General features: G+C 58.9%; 1 protein-coding gene across 7 annotated transcripts in view; it reads left to right on the top strand.

Moving 5' to 3' along the window:
- PRDM15 (PR/SET domain 15) overlaps positions 1-15,976 on the top strand; it is a 69,043-nt gene extending 53,067 nt beyond the window's left edge. For all 7 annotated transcript variants that reach the window (XM_058732078.1, XM_058732075.1, XM_058732074.1 and 4 more), the window contains 6 exons: positions 1,404-1,535; positions 2,952-3,035; positions 3,362-3,537; positions 9,906-9,986; positions 11,567-11,776; positions 13,425-15,976. In XM_058732078.1, coding sequence (XP_058588061.1) covers positions 1,404-1,535; positions 2,952-3,035; positions 3,362-3,537; positions 9,906-9,986; positions 11,567-11,776; positions 13,425-13,904 — 1,163 coding nt within the window. In that variant the 3' untranslated portion in view covers positions 13,905-15,976. The remainder of the gene's footprint in view (positions 1-1,403; positions 1,536-2,951; positions 3,036-3,361; positions 3,538-9,905; positions 9,987-11,566; positions 11,777-13,424) is intronic.
- The last annotated feature ends 967 nt before the right edge of the window (positions 15,977-16,943 follow it).

Here is a 16,943-nt window from a genome sequence, read left to right as displayed (position 1 = left end):
GTGGAGGGTCCCGGGTGTGGGCACAGTGGTGGAGGGTCCCGGGCGCTGTGGCAGGGGAAGGTCCCGGGGAGTGCAGCAGAGGAGGGTCCCAGGTGTTGGCACAGTGGTGGAGGGTCCCAGGCAGTGCAGCAGGGAAGGGTCCCGGGTGTGGGCACAGTGGTGGAGGGCCCCGGGTGCGGACACAGTGGTGGAGGGTCCCCAGCACGGGCGCTACAGCAGGGAAGGGTCCCGGGTGCAGGCACAGTGGTGGAGGGCCCCGGGTGCGGGCCCAGTGGTGGAGGGTCCCAGGTGTTGGCACAGTGGTGGAGGGTCCCAGGCAGTGCAGCAGGGAAGGGTCCCGGGTGCGGGCCCAGTGGTGGAGGGTCCCAGGTGTTGGCACAGTGGTGGAGGGTCCCAGGCAGTGCAGCAGGGAAGGGTCCCGGGTGCGGGCACAGTGGTGGAGGGTCCCAGGTGCGGGCACAGTGGTGGAGGGCCCCGGGTGCGGGCCCAGTGGTGGAGGGTCCCAGGTGTTGGCACAGTGGTGGAGGGTCCCAGGCAGTGCAGCAGGGAAGGGTCCCGGGTGCGGGCACAGTGGTGGAGGGCCCCGGGTGCGGGCCCAGTGGTGGAGGGTCCCAGGTGCGGGCACAGTGGTGGAGGGCCCTGGGTGCTGTGGCAGGGGAAGGTCCCGGGGAGTGCAGCAGAGGAGGGTCCCAGGTGTTGGCACAGTGGTGGAGGGTCCCAGGCAGTGCAGCAGGGAAGGGTCCCGGGTGCGGGCACGGTGGTGGAGGGCCCCGGGCGCTGTGGCAGGGGAAGGTCCCGGGGAGTGCAGCAGAGGAGGGTCCCAGGTGTTGGCACAGTGGTGGAGGGTCCCAGGCAGTGCAGCAGGGAAGGGTCCCGGGTGCGGGCACAGTGGTGGAGGGCCCCGGGTGCGGGCCCAGTGGTGGAGGGTCCCAGGTGCGGGCACAGTGGTGGAGGGCCCCGGGCGCTGTGGCAGGGGAAGGTCCCGGGGAGTGCAGCAGAGGAGGGTCCCAGGTGTTGGCACAGTGGTGGAGGGTCCCAGGCAGTGCAGCAGGGAAGGGTCCCGGGTGCGGGCACGGTGGTGGAGGGCCCCGGGCGCTGTGGCAGGGGAAGGTCCCGGGGAGTGCAGCAGAGGAGGGTCCCAGGTGTTGGCACAGTGGTGGAGGGTCCCAGGCAGTGCAGCAGGGAAGGGTCCCGGGTGCGGGCACAGTGGTGGAGGGTCCCAGGCAGTGCAGCAGGGAAGGGTCCCGGGTGCGGGCCCGGTGGTGGAGGGCCCCGGGTGCGGGCGCGGTGGCAGCGCAGGGTCCTGGGGAACGCAGGGCAGGTGCAGGGCAGCTCTGGAGGCGGGAGAGGCGGGCTGGCTGAGTGTGAGTGTGCCCCCTGCCTGCCCCCTCCCCCGCCGGCAGGCATGAAGACCAAGCACGCGCTGCGCCACCACATGAAGCTGCACAAGGGCATCAAGGAGTACGAGTGCAAGGAGTGCCACCGCAAGTTCGCGCAGAAGGTCAACATGCTCAAGCACTACAAGCGGCACACGGGTGAGTCCGCGGAGCGCCCGCTGGGACGCATCGTAGCCCCCGACCTGCGGCTCCCGGCGGGCCCGGCTTCCCGGTTCTGCGAGTGCCGTCCTCGGAGCCGTGGGCCGGCGGCCTCAGGTGTCAGAGGCCGTACCCTCCTCCAGGTGCCCGGCCGGTGCGTCCCCGTCCCCAACACACGGGAGCCCGGGTCCCTGCACGGCTCGCCGCCGGGTCTCGGCGCCACCTGCCGATCCCTAGTGTTCTCGCCTCGTGTGCCGGCCGTTTCCCTGCCCGGGCGTGGGCCTGAGACGTGATCGGACAAGGGCCCGCCGGCCACGGTTTTGTCCACGGAGGACAGGGCGCCCGTTAAAAGCGATGTTAATTCACGTAGAGGTCTGTGATACGACCGGGGAAGAAACGGCCTCTGTAGCAACAGGCATGAGTTCCTTTCTTACAAGACGTTACGTGTGGATAAACGCGTGTGTGAGTGAGAACCAGGGGGCGTGGGAGCTCAGAGGTCCCCCTGGTGACCAGGTGTGTCTGTGCATGAAACTTCCAGGGAAACCTCTCCCTGTGCCCCTGTCCTCCCTTATCTCGGTTTTGAGGCCCGCACTGTCTGGCCCCGCCCACCCGCGCGCCCCCCTCACTGCCCCCACAGCGGTCCAGGCCACCATCTGGCCACTGGCCCGGCGTCCCTGGCCGATTACGGGTGCCCTCGTTTCCCCGGGGAGCCCATCGGAGACTCTCTGCGCCTTTTCTGGGGAGCTGTGTCACTGCCGGGGACTGGGCCACGTGCCTCCTCGGGTTCCGTCTCGCTCCGCAGGCACATTGGCCACCAGGACATAGTTGCCTCTGTGCCTGCCTGCCCCTCAGCGAGCTCGGGGCCCCGCACACACAGGGACTCGGCACAGACTCCCGGGACCAAGCGACTGGGTCTCTAAAATCGCTTTCCTTGTTTCCGTTTCCGGGGAAGACCCCGTTTAGGAGACGTGCTGAGGGTCCACCTTCTTGTCCGCGTCAGGGGTGCCGCAGTCTGAGGGCTCTACCCGTGCTCGCCAGGCCGATCCCCGCAGACTGAGCTCCCGGGGGGCGGGCGGCCGGCGGGGGGGCGGGGGGGGGCCCTGGGAAGCTTCTGCGGTGCGGTGTCCGGCCTCCCTCACCGGGAGCTGATGCCCAGCACGGCCGACCGCGTGGGCTCTGCCCGTTGGGGGTGGACGGCGGTCCCGCGGGTCCCGCAACGCCACCCCCCGCGGAGGGAGGCTCTTGCTGAGCTGCCCCGGCTTTTCCATGGGGTCAGCGTTTGCTCTGGGGTCTCCTGCAGTTTCCCTTCCCCCCCCCCCCCCGCGTCCTGGGCACCCACGGGGACCCTCGGGCGAGGAGTGGAGTTGAGGTCCCCCCTCCCCCCAGCCCCTGACGTTCGCGCGCCCTCTTCCTCAGGGATCAAAGATTTCATGTGCGAGCTGTGCGGGAAGACCTTCAGCGAGAGGAACACGATGGAGACCCACAAGCTCATCCACACGGGTAAGCGGGGCGGCGGGCTGCACGCGGCGGGGGCCGGCGTGTGCAGATGATTCGGTGTGCTGCCTCCACAGGCGGCCCCTGCCCCTTGAAAATCAGCCCCCCAGCACTCCCACGCACCCACTCTCGGACTCTCAGATGTGGGAGCAGCATCGCGCCGCCGTGCGCTGCGACGGAGAGGCCGCTGGCCTGCCCGTCCCCTGCCTCACCCGGCAGGTGACCCTGGCAGCGCGTGCAGGGCGCGAGGCACCCCCCTCGCCCGCCCTGGGGGCCGTGGCACGACCCCACTCACGACCTTGGGCTTGTCTCCTCCCCGCGTGCGCGAGAAGTGGGCAAGCAGTGGACGTGTTCCGTGTGCGACAAGAAGTACGTCACCGAGTACATGCTGCAGAAGCACGTGCAGCTGACCCACGACAAGGTGGAGGCGCAGAGCTGCCAGCTGTGCGGGACCAAGGTGTCCACCAGGGCGTCCATGAGCAGACACATGCGGCGCAAGCACCCAGAGGTGAGCCGGCGGCGGGCCGCGCTTCCTTCCCCTCGCCTGCCCGCCCGTCCGTCCGTCCGTTGGGTGCGCGCTGCCCCTGCTCGGAGATCCCCCCACCCCTGCGCTTCCTCCTCCCCGCCCCCCTGTCCGGTGCGCCCTGCCCCTGCTCCGAGACCCCTCCACGCCCACGCTTCCTTCTCCCCGCCCCCTGCCCCCCGCCCCTCTGTCTGTTGTGCGCAGAACCTACTCGGAGACCCCGCAGTGCTGACTTCGCCCTGCCCCCTGCCCCTCTGTCTGGTGCTCAGAGACCCCCCCCCCCTCCCGACCCCACTCCCGTGCTTCCTTTTCCCCACCCCCTGTCTGGTGCACCCTGCCCCTGCTCGGAGACCCCCCGGTGCTGACTCACAGACCCGTCTCCCTCCGTAGACCCACAGTTCTTAAGGCAGGGCCTGGGCCTCACCTTCCCCTCTGCACCTGGGAAGCAGTGAATGAATAAATAGCCTCAAACATATTTTTTGCTAACATTCTAGATTTTTAAAGTGTGTTTGTTTATTTATTTTGAGAGATAGCAAGCGGGGGAAGGGCAGAAAGAGAGGGAAAGAGAATCCCAAGCAGGCTCCGAGCTGTCAGCACAGAGCGCAGCATGGGTCTCGATCCCTGGACAACCGTGAGATCATGACTTGAGCTGAAACCCAGAGTCGGATGTTCAACCGCCTGGGTCGCCCAGGCGCCCCATAAGGTCATAGATGATGTTCTCATTGGAATTCCAGCAGGACAGGAGCACGACGCTGATTCCCTTCCCCTGTTCCTCCCTCCAGAGCGGCTAATCCAGAGTGCAGAACGGGGAGTCTCCACATGGCGTGGGGGCCGAGCAGGGTGCTGACTGGAGGGAGCAGTTGTAGAGAGGCAAGCACACCCTGGATGGCCTGGGCGCTTGTTCCAAAGGAAGATCTGGGGCATTTGCATAATTCATCTATTTAAGTCTTTTTTTCAGATTTTTATTTAAATTCTAGTTAGTTAGCATACAGCATAATAGTGTTTTTAGGAGCAGAATTAATGATGCCTCTCTTACGTCCGACGCCCAGTGCTCAGCACGACCAGTGCCCTCCTTAGTCCCATCCCCCACCCCCTTCCTTCCATCAACCCTCAGCTTGTTCTCTCTCATATTCTCTTAGAGGTGTTTCCCTCTCTGTTTTCCCGCCCTCTTCCCGTATGGTCATCTGTTTTGTTAAATTCCACATATGAGTGAAATCATACAGTCTGTGTCTTTCTCTGACGTCTTTCGCTTAGCATAATACATTCTGGCTCCATCCACGTCGTGGCAAATGGCAAGTTTTCATCCCTTTTGACGGCTGAGTTATATGACGTTGTTTATACGTACCACATCTTTTTTATCCATTCATCAGTTGGTGGACGTTGCGTTTCTTTCCATAGTTTGGCTACTGTTGACAGTGCTGCTGTAAACATTGGGGTGCACGTGCACCCTCAAATCTATATTTTCGTACCCTTTGCGTAAATACCTATGGTGGAATTACTGGGCCGTAGGGAAGTTCTATTTTTAACTTTTTGAGGAATCTCCATGGTGTTTTCCACAGTGACTGCACCAGTTTGCATTCCCACCAACAGTGCACGAAGGTTCCCCTTTCTCCGCATCCTCCCAAAACCTGTTGTTTCCTGAGTTGTTAATTTTAGCCATTCTGGTAGGTATGAGGTGGTATCTTATGGGGGTTTTTGATTTGTATTTCCCTGATGATTGGTGATGTTGAGCATCTTTTCATGTGTCTGTTGGCCGTCTGGACGCCTTTGGAAAAGCGTCTTCTGTCCATTTCTTAACTGGGTCTTTTGTTTTTTGGGTGTTGAGTTTGAGAAGTTCTTCATAGATTTTGGATACTAACCCTTTAACGGGTAACATCGTTAGCAAATATCCTCTCCCGTTCTGTTGGTTGCCTTTTAGTTGTGTTGACTGTTTCCTTCTTTGTGCAAAAGCTTTTCGTCTTGATGAGGTCCCAGTAGTTCATTTTTGCTTTTGTTTCCCTTGCCTCCAGGGACATGTCTAATAAGAAGTTGCTCTGGCCGAGGTCAACGAGGTTGCTACCTGTTTTCTCCTCTAGGATTTTGATGGTTTCCTGTCTCACATTTAGGTCTTTCATCCATTGAGTTTATTTTCGTGTCTGGTGTAAGAAAGTGGTCCAGGTTCATTGTTCTGCATGTCGCTGTCCAGTTCTCCCAACACCTTTTGCTGAAGAGCCTGTCTTTTTTCCATTCGATATTCTTTTCTGCTTTGTCCAAAATTAGTTGGCCATATAGTGGTGGGTTCATTTCTGGGTTCTCTATTCTGTTGCATTGATCTACGTGTCTGTTTTTGTGCCAGTACCATACTGTCTCGATGATTACAGCTTGAAGTCCAGAATTGTGATGCCCCCAGCCTTGGTTTTCTTTTTCAGGATTGCTTTGGCTATTCAGGGTCTTTTGTGGTTCCATACAAATTTTAGGACTGTTTGTTCTAGCCCTGTGGAAAAATTCTGGTGGTATTTTGATAGGGATTGCATTAAATGTAGAGATTGCTTTGGATAGTATTGACATTTTAACAATATTTGCTGTTCCTGTCCAGGAGCGTGGAACCTTTTTCCATTTTTTTGTGTCTTCTTCAATTTCTTTCATAAGCTTTCTACAGTTTTCAGAGTAGAGATCTTTTATCTCTTTGGTTTGATTTATTCCCAGGTATCTTATTGTTTTGGGTACAACCGTAAGTGGGATCGATTCCTTGACTTCTTTTTCTGCTGCTTTGTTATTGGTGTATTGAAATGCAACGGATTTCTGTGCATTGATTTTATATGCTGCTGCTTTGCTGAATTTATGTGTTCTAGCAATTTTTTGGTAGAGTCTTTTGGGTTTTCTCCATAGAGTATTATGTTGTGTGCAAGTAGTGAAAGTTCGATTTCTTCATTGCCGATTTGGACGCCTTTTATTTCTTTTTTGTGGTCTGATCGCTGAGGCTGGGACTTCCAGTAGCACGTTAAATAGTTAATGGTGAAAGCAGACATCCTTGTCTCATTCCTGATCGTAGGGGAAAGACTCTCAATTTTTCCCCATTAAGGGTATTAGCTGTGGGTCTTTTCTATATGGCCTTTATGATGTTGAGGTATATTTCATCTATCACTACTTTCTTGAGGGTTTTTATCAAGAAAGGCTGCTGTATTTTGTCAACTGCTTTCTCTGCATCTATTGAGAGGATCATACAGTTCTTTCGGATCATATGGTTTTATCAACCGTGGCCTGTCATGTTGGCTGATTTGCAAATATCGAACCACCCCTACAGCCCAGGAGTAAATCCCACTTGGTCATGGTGAATAATTCTTTTAATGTACTATTGGATTCAATTTGCTAGCATCTTGTTGAGAATTAACTGAAAAACAAAACTACAAAATAAATGCAGGGAAACAGACATCAGATCACTTCGGGGGAAGACTTTCCAAGTGTAAAATCAGCGGGAAAAGTCGCAAGCAAAAACATCTGTAGATTTGACTGTCTGAACAGCGTACCACTTAGAACTTCCGTGGTCCAAAAGGGTAAGCAGAGGGCAGACTGGAAATACGTGCAAGAGATTCCTGTCACTAGCAGGTGTAAGTCGTTGATATTAAAGCTGATAGCCATTCGACGAGAAGCCGTAAGAACGAGCATACGCGCGGAAAGGAAATCTACAAGGTTCAAACCCAGAAAGAAGCATTCAACCCCGCCAAATCCCGGAAATGCAAATGTTAGCTGAAGCTGCTATCCGCCGTGTGTTGGATTAGCAGGAGAATTTTAGATTAAAAATGACCGTGCTGGCTGGCACGCGTCCAGCACTCTGGCCAGTGGATGTCCTCCTGGGACACGGCAGGACAGTATTGTCCCAGTGCTTTGTAAATGATGGCTTGGACCTCTCGGTTTCCAGCAGGAGAAATGTGGTTAAACTCGTGACAGTGTAGCAATGTGCTTGGCTCTGTGAACACGTTTCACAGAGAATTCTAGATACAGTTGTAAACGGCCGTCGTAAAGAAGAAGGCTGCAGCGGGTGCATGATGTACGCGTATACGCGCTATGCGTCCCGCGTGTCCTACGTGCTATGTGTGTGTACACGGTGCTCACCTGTGCAAAATAGGTTGATCAGGGCGCCTGGGTGGCTCAGTCGGTGAAGCGTCTGACTCTTGGTTTCAATCAGGTCATGATCTCACTCTTCATGGGATCAAGCCCCTCATCGGGCTCCACGCTGACGGCACAGAGCCTGCTTGGGATTCTCTCTCCCTCTCTCTGCCCCTCCCCGACCGTGCTCTCTCTCACTCTCTTTCTCTCAAATAAAATAAATTAAAAAAGATAAAATAAAATAAGTGGTCAGCACAGAAAGAAGAGAAGACCGTGTTGCACCGTGGTCTCCTGGTGGTGAAGTTATGGGTAATTTCTTGTTTTCATATTTTCTCCATCTGTAAGAATTTCTTTTAACGAACAGGGATGACTTTTGCCATCATAAAAGCACTGTCTGCCATAATGTGGGGACAGTAGGTGTTTCTTTTCCTTCTGGAGCCCTGCTTCGCCCCCCCGTGGCCGGTTCAGGACCCCCCCCCCCCGCCCCGCCGCATGCCCAGAGCCGTTCTGAGCTGAGCCTGTGTAGTTGGGACTCCCCCAGCTGAGCTCCTCTTAATTCCCTCTTCCGCGAGCAGCCAGCCAGGGTTTTCACCTTGCAGAGCAGCCGGGTTGCGGGAGCCCGAGTGTTAGCGTCCCCTTGGCCGACCCCTGTCGGCCACAGTGACATCCAGGTCTCGGGGCGCGGGGTGGGCGCTGCGCCCTCCCCACCGGCACGCGATGAGTCTGGAGCCTGTGCAAGTTCTCTGTTGTGGGAGCGTCTGTAGTTGCGGGCGTTCACGAAGAGCGTGCAGGTCGGTTTTCACGGACCGGGTAGGTGACATGGGTCGCTGGGTGCAGAGAGAGGCCTTGGTTAATGGGGGTGCTCGGCGAGTGCTTTTGTCCAGCAAGCCCTTTTGCCGGGGCCAAAGATCGCTTCCTACTTAACTGATCGCTGTGCAAGGTCGCCTTCTTGTGCCTGCTTCTCAGAGGGGGGCAGTGTTCTGCGTAGCCTGCCTGAACACACCCGCCCTGGGCAAAACGAGCGTCCCGGAAGGGGAGACCGACCGTCCAAGGGCAGCGAGAGTGCCGTGGTGGCCCTTCTGTTCCCACCTCTTCTGTTCCCCGAGGCTTCGTCCTGGTCTCCGTGGGCCATTCCTGTGTTTCGTTCTGTGTCGTTCACACACGCGTGAGCCGCTGCTGGTGAGCCCCAGGCAGCCAGCCGGGCAGGATGTGTCTCCCCCTCCTGGACTTGGCCGTCTAGGGTGGGAGACCGAAGGAAGAGCAGGAGGTGGACGAGGGGTAAAGCCGCCGCAGGAAGCACAGCACGGGGAGGAGGTGACCCCAGCCGGCGGAGAACGTGGCGGGGTCCTGGGGACGCCTGGGCGAGCTCTGGTGTGGCTGTTCGTGCTGCCGCTGACACCAGGCTGTACGAGAGTGTGTGTGTCAGCAGGGAGGCGGCTGGTGACGGAGACGGAAGCCGCACCTACCGCGTCTAGTCCATGATTCCCCGCCTGCTTCAGTTGGGCAAAAGCGTAAAGGCGCTTGCAAAGCTGTCCGGGCAAAGGACCCTCGCAGACAGACTTACGGTTTTCCCCCCGATCCCACGTAGGCTTTCCACGCGCGTTCCCTTTTCTTGGGGCTCACCTGTACCGTGCCTTCCTGGGGGCCCCTTCTCTCTGCACTCGATGCTGCACTGTCCCACGTAGGATTTAGTTCCCTTAATCAGCACAGCAGCACGTGAGCTGGCTTGTGGGTGAGAATCAGGGGCAGGACACCCCTGAGCCATGGGAGGGCTGGTGGCCCCCAGGGGAGCGCGTGTCAGCGTGAGGGTCCGCAGTGTGACTCATGGAGGGAAGGCGGGGGCGAGGGGTCACCTCACCACCGAATTGACGAGAGCGAGTTCCCGAACCTGTGTCCAGTTGAAAAGTAGCATTTAAAGTGGAACCGTTTCATTTTTGGTGATTCTTCATGGGACAGGTTTGCTGTTTGTATCCGATCCTGCCCTGCTTACCGTATGAGCTAACAGAGGAGTCACAGAAAATTCATCTACGGGAGGCATATGGTGTGAGGCAAAAAAAAAAAAAAAAAGGCAGAAAAGAGACAGGTGCACCCCTCTCCCCTCCCCCCCGCCCCGTGCGTAAGAGCATCACAGAAACTTGAAACGCGGGGAGACGGGGGTGAGGGAAGGAAGGGCCGGGGCCAGACGGCGCCGAGCTGGCCTGGGTCAGAATGACCGAATCGGCTGCCGGCGCGACGTCCCCTGGCTCACCACCCGTGCTCGCTCGCAGGTCCTGGCCGTGAGGATCGATGATCTGGACCACCTCCCGGAGACCACCACCATCGATGCCTCCTCCATTGGCATTGTCCAGGTGCGCACGAGCAGGCCCGCGGGGTGGGGCGGAGGGGCCCAGACGGGTGCTGCGAGGGGCCTTTGGGCAGGCCCCCGAGTCCCTTTCTTTCACCCGCATCTCTCGTTTTCTAGTAGGTTCTCTCTCCCAAGGCCTTTTGGAACGTCTCCTAGTTTCTGTAACGTTTCCAGAACTTCGGTCGTTTTCAATACTGAGGTATCTCATTTTAGGGAATAGACAGTAATCTTCAAGCTCCCTGGAGAAGCGGTAGGGGGTGTGGGTGTAGAGACAAAGTTAGGTTTATTTTAAGGAATTGGTTTATGTGATCGTGGAAGCTGGTAAGTCCTAAATCTGCAGGGCGGGTGGGTGGGCTGAGACCCAGGGAAGAGTTCACGCTGCAGCTGGAGTCTGACGGCTGCCTTGAGGCGCAGGTCCCTCTTCCCCAGGGACCTCAGGTTTTCCTCTTAAGGCCTTCGACTGATTGGGTGAGGCCCACCCGTACCATAGGGGGTCATCTGCTTTACTGGGAGTCCACTGATTTAATGTCAAGCTCCTCTAAAAAACACCTTCACAGCATCTTTGCTGGGCAACCAAACACCCAGGCGCCCTAGCCCAGCCTCCGTGACGCATAAAATTAACTATCACGGTTTCCATAAAAGCTTAGCGTAATTAGATTGTGGTAACCAAAATAACTTTATTAGATGAACTTTTAGCCAATGTCTTCTTAAAAATGGTTTTTTCTTGTAAAGGGAATATGCCATGCTCTTGATTCCTTTAAAATCACGTTCACATCCCTGTACTGGAAACGGCGCTTTGAGCACGGTGCTCAGGTGCTGGGCCGTCGTGAGTGAGCACAGGAAGGCCTAGGGTGCACCAGGGGCCCACGACCCGCGTCCAGCCCCTGTGAGGGCAGCCCCACGATGGCCTGGCCCTGGCAGGCTTCCTCTGGGTCTGTCACTGGGTGGGATCCTGTCACCTGGGATGGCATCAGGGGCCCAGGAGGCGTGGTCGGGGACTAGTCTGGAGAGCCTTGCCGGCCACCGCTGCCCAGTGGCCTCTGTGATGCTGAGCTCAGTCGTGGCGTCAGCCGGGTTCAGGAGGTCGGCCACAGTGTGGCAGTGCACCCTGGACGGGCCCAGAGAAGTGCGCAGGGCACCTCTGTGGGGTCGCCATTGTGGCTGGCCACCATTGCTGTCCCCAGAGGAGGTGGCCGTAAAGTCCTTGGGGTCAGAGCCATCCTGACGATCCAGGATCGTTTGTCTCGTGCATTCGCTTCAGCCTGGGGGTGGAAGCGTGGACACGAGAGGCATTGCAGCCTCGGGCCGAGCTCACCAGGCCGAAACGCTGGTCCGCGTGCCAGCGCGAGGCGCGGCTCTTAGCAGTACGACTTCTGTGTGATTTTCTTCACTGAAAAGAAAGTGAACCCGGCAGGAACACGCCCCAACCCCTGGAGGCGCAAAGGAGCAGACACACCGCGGTCACTGTTCCCTGCAGCAGCGTGGTGGCCTAGGGAGGTGGCCGGGACGGTGCTGGGACCCCCGTGGCCAGTCTGGGGACACGCCCCAGTGACCCTGACGTTGATGAGCCTTCTGTCCCCGCAGCCCGAGCTGAGTCTGGAGCAGGAGGAGCTGGCCGAGGGCAAGCACGCGAAAGCTGCCAGGAGGGCCCACAAGAGGAAGCAGAAGCCGGAGGCGGAGGCGGCAGGCGCCCCGGTGCCCGAGGAGGCCACCTTCAGCGAGTACTCGGAGAAGGAGCCCGTGCTGTCCGGCGTGGGTGACGAGACCGACTCTGCGGTGCAGAGCATCCAGCAGGTGGCCCCCTTGGCAGCCTGCGGCCCACGTAGCGTTAATCCCGGGAGCTCGTGCCAGCTGCGCGTGTCCCAGCTTAGAGCTAGACGTCGCACCTGTCGTCGTGAACAGTGGTGTGACCGTAGAGCGCGCGAGGGACAGTCGGCCCCGCCTGGTTGGGGATCGGGTTGTTTCTGGGAGGTTAGAAGTGGCCTCCGTGTGTTCCTTCGTCGAGGAAGTGGGCCGACCTCCCGCCCCAGGAGGGATGCAGGGACCCCCCCCCCCCGGCCCCGGGAGGGATGCAGGGACCCCCCCCCCCGGCCCCAGGAGAGGGATGCAGGGACCACCCCCGGCCCCGGGGGAGGGATGCAGGGACCCCCCCTGGCCCCGGGGGAGGGATGCAGGGACCCCCCCGGTCCCCGGCCCCGGGGGAGGGATGCAGGGACCCCCCCCCCGGCCCCGGGGGAGGGATGCAGGGACCCCTCCCGGCCCCGGGGGAGGGATGCAGGGACCCCCCCCCGGCCCCGGGGGAGGGATGCAGGGACCCCCCCCCCCCCGGCCCCGGGGGAGGGATGCAGGGACCCCCCCCGGCCCCCGCCCCGGGAGGGATGCAGGGACCCCCCCCGGCCCCGGGGGAGGGATGCAGGGACCCCCGGCCCCGGGAGGGATGCAGGGACCCCCCCGGCCCCCGGCCCCGGGAGGGATGCAGGGACCCCCCCCGGCCCCGGGGGAGGGATGCAGGGACCCCCCGGCCCCGAGGGAGGGATGCAAGGACCCCCCAGCCCCGGGAGGGATTCAGGGACCCCCCCGGTCCCCGGCCCCGGGGGAGGGATGCAGGGACCCCCCCCGGCCCCGGGGGAGGGATGCAGGGACCCCCCCCGGCCCCGGGGGAGGGATGCAGGGACCCCCCCGGCCCCCGGCCCCGGGGGAGGGATGCAGGGACCCCCCCCCGGCCCCGGGGGAGGGATGCAGGGAACCCCCCGGTCCCTGGCCCCGGGAGGGATGCAGGGACCCCCCCCGGCCCCCGGCCCCGGGGGAGGGATGCAGGGATCCCCCAGCCCCGAGGGAGGGATGCAAGGACCCCCCAGCCCCGGGAGGGATGCTTGGGGCCGGCCTGTGTGCCGCTGTTCGTGGGCGTCTCCAGTTTGCTCAACATCAGCACTTTGGTTCGAAGGCTCCCAAATCCGTCATCAACGTGTGCTGGTCCTCGGTCTTGGATACTAATCGCAGTCGCACACGTTTCTTGAGTTTCTTTGGCAGCTCATTCCTGTCCTTTCTCTTGAACTGGTGCGCTCCTGGGCCGCACATCTGTACGGTGCTTCGGGGTTGGCATTTCCGTTAACCAGCAGCCAGGCGCGGGGCTGGAGAGAATGGGAGGGCGCACGTCTGTCTTTTTCGTTACCACTTTGCCCCGATCTTCTCCAGCCTGGGACGTCGTTTGTGTCTGTGTCTGTGTCTGTGTCTTACTGCCCTTTGTCACTAGAATTCTTTTTCTGGGACAAGATTAACTCGGTTTGATCTCCCACCGCCCGGTGTTTCCTCTTCGTCGGGGCCGGATGTGGGGTCACCCCACGTGCTGAGATGGCTCCCTCCTAAAGCACAACATAAAGTTCGGCGGTCGTCCGTTTTGCAGACGTTACTGACGCCTTTGTGTCGTGCGTGACTCTTGCAGGTGGTAGTGACGCTGGGGGACCCAAACGTGACCCCTCCGTCGAGCTCCGTCGGCTTGACCAACATCACCGTGACCCCCATCACCGCTGCAGCCGGGACTCAGTTCACCAACCTCCAGCCCGTGGCTGTCGGGCACCTGACCACCCCGGAGCGCCAGCTGCAGCTGGACAACTCGATCCTGACCGTGACCTTCGACACCGTGAGCGGCTCTGCCATGTTGCACAACCGCCAGAACGACCTCCAGATCCACCCGCAGCCGGAAGCTTCGAACCCGCAGTCCGTGGCGCACTTCATCAACCTGACCACCCTGGTCAACTCCATCACGCCCCTGGGGAACCAGCTCAGCGACCAGCACCCGCTCACGTGGCGGGCGGTGCCCCAGACGGACGTCCTGCCCGCGCCCCAGCCGCCCGCGCCCCAGCCGCCCGCGCCCCAGCCCCAGGTGCCGGCCGAGCCCCAGCAGCACATGTACAGCTACTGAGTCAAAGCGCCAAGAACTCACGAGGAGCCCTGCCCACCGGTGTTCTTGCTTATTTTTGAGATTTGTCTGCTGGATACCAAACCGAGAGAAAAACATCGTCCTTGAGGTGTAAGTAAGGTTGACTGAGCTTTGCGGAATTGTCTCCAGGCCCCTCCCCGCCCCCCGCCCCGCACTGCCATCTGATAGCCTGCCTGGGGGGGTGACTCCTGGCAGGTGGCAGCATGTGTGAGCGGCTCAGCCTGTGCCCAGCAAGGCCGCGCGTGTCACCCGCCTCCCCTAACAGAACTTGGTTGGTGGACCCGGGGTCCGGGCAAGCGAGGCGAGCAGGGGCCGAGAGGTGAGTGATACGTCACGAGGAGCAGAGTGGCCCGCTGGTGTCCTTTCGGGCCTCACTCGCTGCGTCAGCACAGAGAACGGGTTCCCACGGGGCCACCGGCTGCAAGGAAACGCCATTTTCGCCTCCCTTCCGGCTGTTTCTGGCGAATGAGCGATGGAAGTTAAAGCAACGTTTGTTTTCTTCTTGGAGATCTGAGTCGAGGCCCATTCGATGCACGCCACTTGGGGCCGAAGACCCGTGAGGAGGTGTTCCATGGCTGCGGACGACCCCCCTCTGGCCTTACGATGGGTGAGGGGTCCCCGGAGGTCACTGACTCGGGCCCGAGAGGCCTCTTTGTAACATAACGCGTGGATTCACTTTTAGTCTCAGTTTTTGTTTTTTTTTTATTTTCGCTTTATCTCAAGCACATATCACGTATCCGGGACGCCGTCGTGGCCACGTTGTTCTTGATTTTGACACGCTAAAGTCGTTTGCACTGTAGGAGTGTCGGTCCACGTCCAGTTCCGCGCCGGTGCCCGAACACGGGGGACACCCCACTGTGTGGGACAAGTCGGCCCCGTGCCGTCCCCTCTGGTGGCTCCCGCAGAGCCGTGTCGGGAACCGCCGCCATCCAAATGTATTTATTACGGCCGAGGCTCAGCCAGAGCCACCGAAGAGCAGGGAGGAAAGTCACGTTTTCTTTCTGTGGCAACTTCAGTCCAAAGGTTAATCTGCTGCAAGACCAACTTCCGATGAAAATATTTAAGGAGCTCTGGCTCTTTACAACGGGAAAGTGTAGGTTTTTCTGAAGCACACACATACGGCCGTTTGCTGCCGGGCGGTCGTGAAAGCAGAGGCGGTCCGTTCGTCACTAGGAGCATTAATGGCCTTTGTGCTCGCACGTGCCGAGTAAGCACCATCCCCGCGTCCCCGGCGCACACGCGGTCACACGCCGCGTCCCCGGTGCGTCAGAGGTGGTGGGCCAGGCTCACGCGTGCCCGCTGCTCAGCCGGGGAACCAGAGGCGCAGGTTTAGCCTCCTGAGACTTCTTAATGCTGTCCAAAATGAAATGATACGTCTGCCTCGCTGCGGCCTTGATCGCTCTTTGTCACGCATCCCGTGTTATTTGGGAGACCACCTTGAAGAAAGAGTGACACGTCAGTACTGGACCCGTGAGGCGGGAGGCGCCTAGGGCCGCCAGGGAGGCCAAGGGCCACTCCTTCTGCAAAATGCAGTGTCCTCAGCATTTCCCTTGATTCCCAGTCATGAGATGTTGAGGACGGGGCTCGAATTCGTATCGTGCAATACCCGTCTTCAGAACTAAGGACCTCCCGTCACCCACGCGGCACGTGAGAGCGTCCCCAGAGTCCGCACCGTGGACACAGCTCAGTCACACTCCCGTCTCCTGCCTGCAGTTGAATTAATAGTGGGAGATTATTTGACCCTTTAATTTATGATAATTATTTTTATGTTATTTATGTATATAATTAACTGCTTTATACACAATAATTCCATCAAACGAACTTGGGCTAGGAGTGATATATTTTCTCAAATCCTGTCCTCATCCTCCAAATGTAAGCGGTCCGGGCCCCATGGGGTCATCAAGAGTACCGAGGTTCCTAACGTATTTAAAAAAAAAAAAAAATCACAGTTGTTTTTTTTTTTTGACCAAGTGAAAATACAAACAGGATGAAACCTCTTTTAGCCTTTATCTCCTGTTCCGCTTCCCTATGAAATAAAGGCCTTTTAAATCACAGTTTTATTTTTTTCAAAGACGTTGTTTTTGTGCCTCGAGTAAGGACGCATCGGATGCTCCTCAAGATCCCGGTGTAGGCCGCGTGGCCCCGGTGCCCGCTTGTTGTTCATTTACACACACAGATGTGGGACGATCCCCTGTGTGATAATCAGTTAGAACTCCAGATAAAAATCACCACTCCTGAGTTTCCTGTAGACGTGCTTCGTCTTTCTTGCTTTTAGTCTTACTAGGGTCACTACCTGAGGCCAGATAGGTTCGTGTTGTTTTAAAACACTTGCTGTGAATTTGCGTTCGCCAGAGCTGGGGAGCAGAAAAACAAAACAAAACAAAAAAACCACTCAACCAAAAGAGTCCCCGACCATAGATTGTTCTGCGCGTGCATCACTGTTTACTGACGGGAAGTATTTCATGTTTTAACGGACGCCAGGTGCGCAGCTGTGTTCATGGGAGGACATTAGATCAGGCCGTTGTGGCCGCCCGGCTCCGTGAGTCCGTGCTGGGTGTCCTAGATTAAGCAGTCGCGAGAACTTACCTTGGACCCGTGGATTTGTAAGGGTGCGGGGTCCTGTGCCACGTTCACGGTGCGACTCTCGCAGAGCTGGATCCCAGGCCGCCGCTGCTTCCCGTGAATCGCGTGCTCTGTGGCGAGGAAGAGTCTGGGCCCCCGGAACGGCACTTCCGTGGACGTGCCCCCTGCACCAGGTGCCACGTCACTCGGTCCGACAGGAAACCGCCTCGGAGAATCCCGGGTGCGGGAGGGAGGGTCACAGACCTTACGCGTCCTTTCCAGCCACGGCATCATCCGAATGCGCGAAGCTCGAGGCTTCTCAGCGCCAGGTGGCCTCCGTGACTTCCCGTTGGGTTTTGAAAGGCACGAAGACTGTTTTGAGGAGTCGAGTAATTGTCGTGTCCCATCGGTTTGTATAATAACAAATAAAAGGTGCGGTGACCTGTGTTTTTCAATCGC

Source organism: Neofelis nebulosa, chromosome 5, assembly GCF_028018385.1.
Source record: "Neofelis nebulosa isolate mNeoNeb1 chromosome 5, mNeoNeb1.pri, whole genome shotgun sequence".
Taxonomy (NCBI): Eukaryota; Metazoa; Chordata; class Mammalia; order Carnivora; family Felidae; genus Neofelis; species Neofelis nebulosa.
The sequence above is the reverse complement of the archived record's forward strand: the minus strand, read 5'-3'. Positions and strand labels throughout refer to the sequence as shown.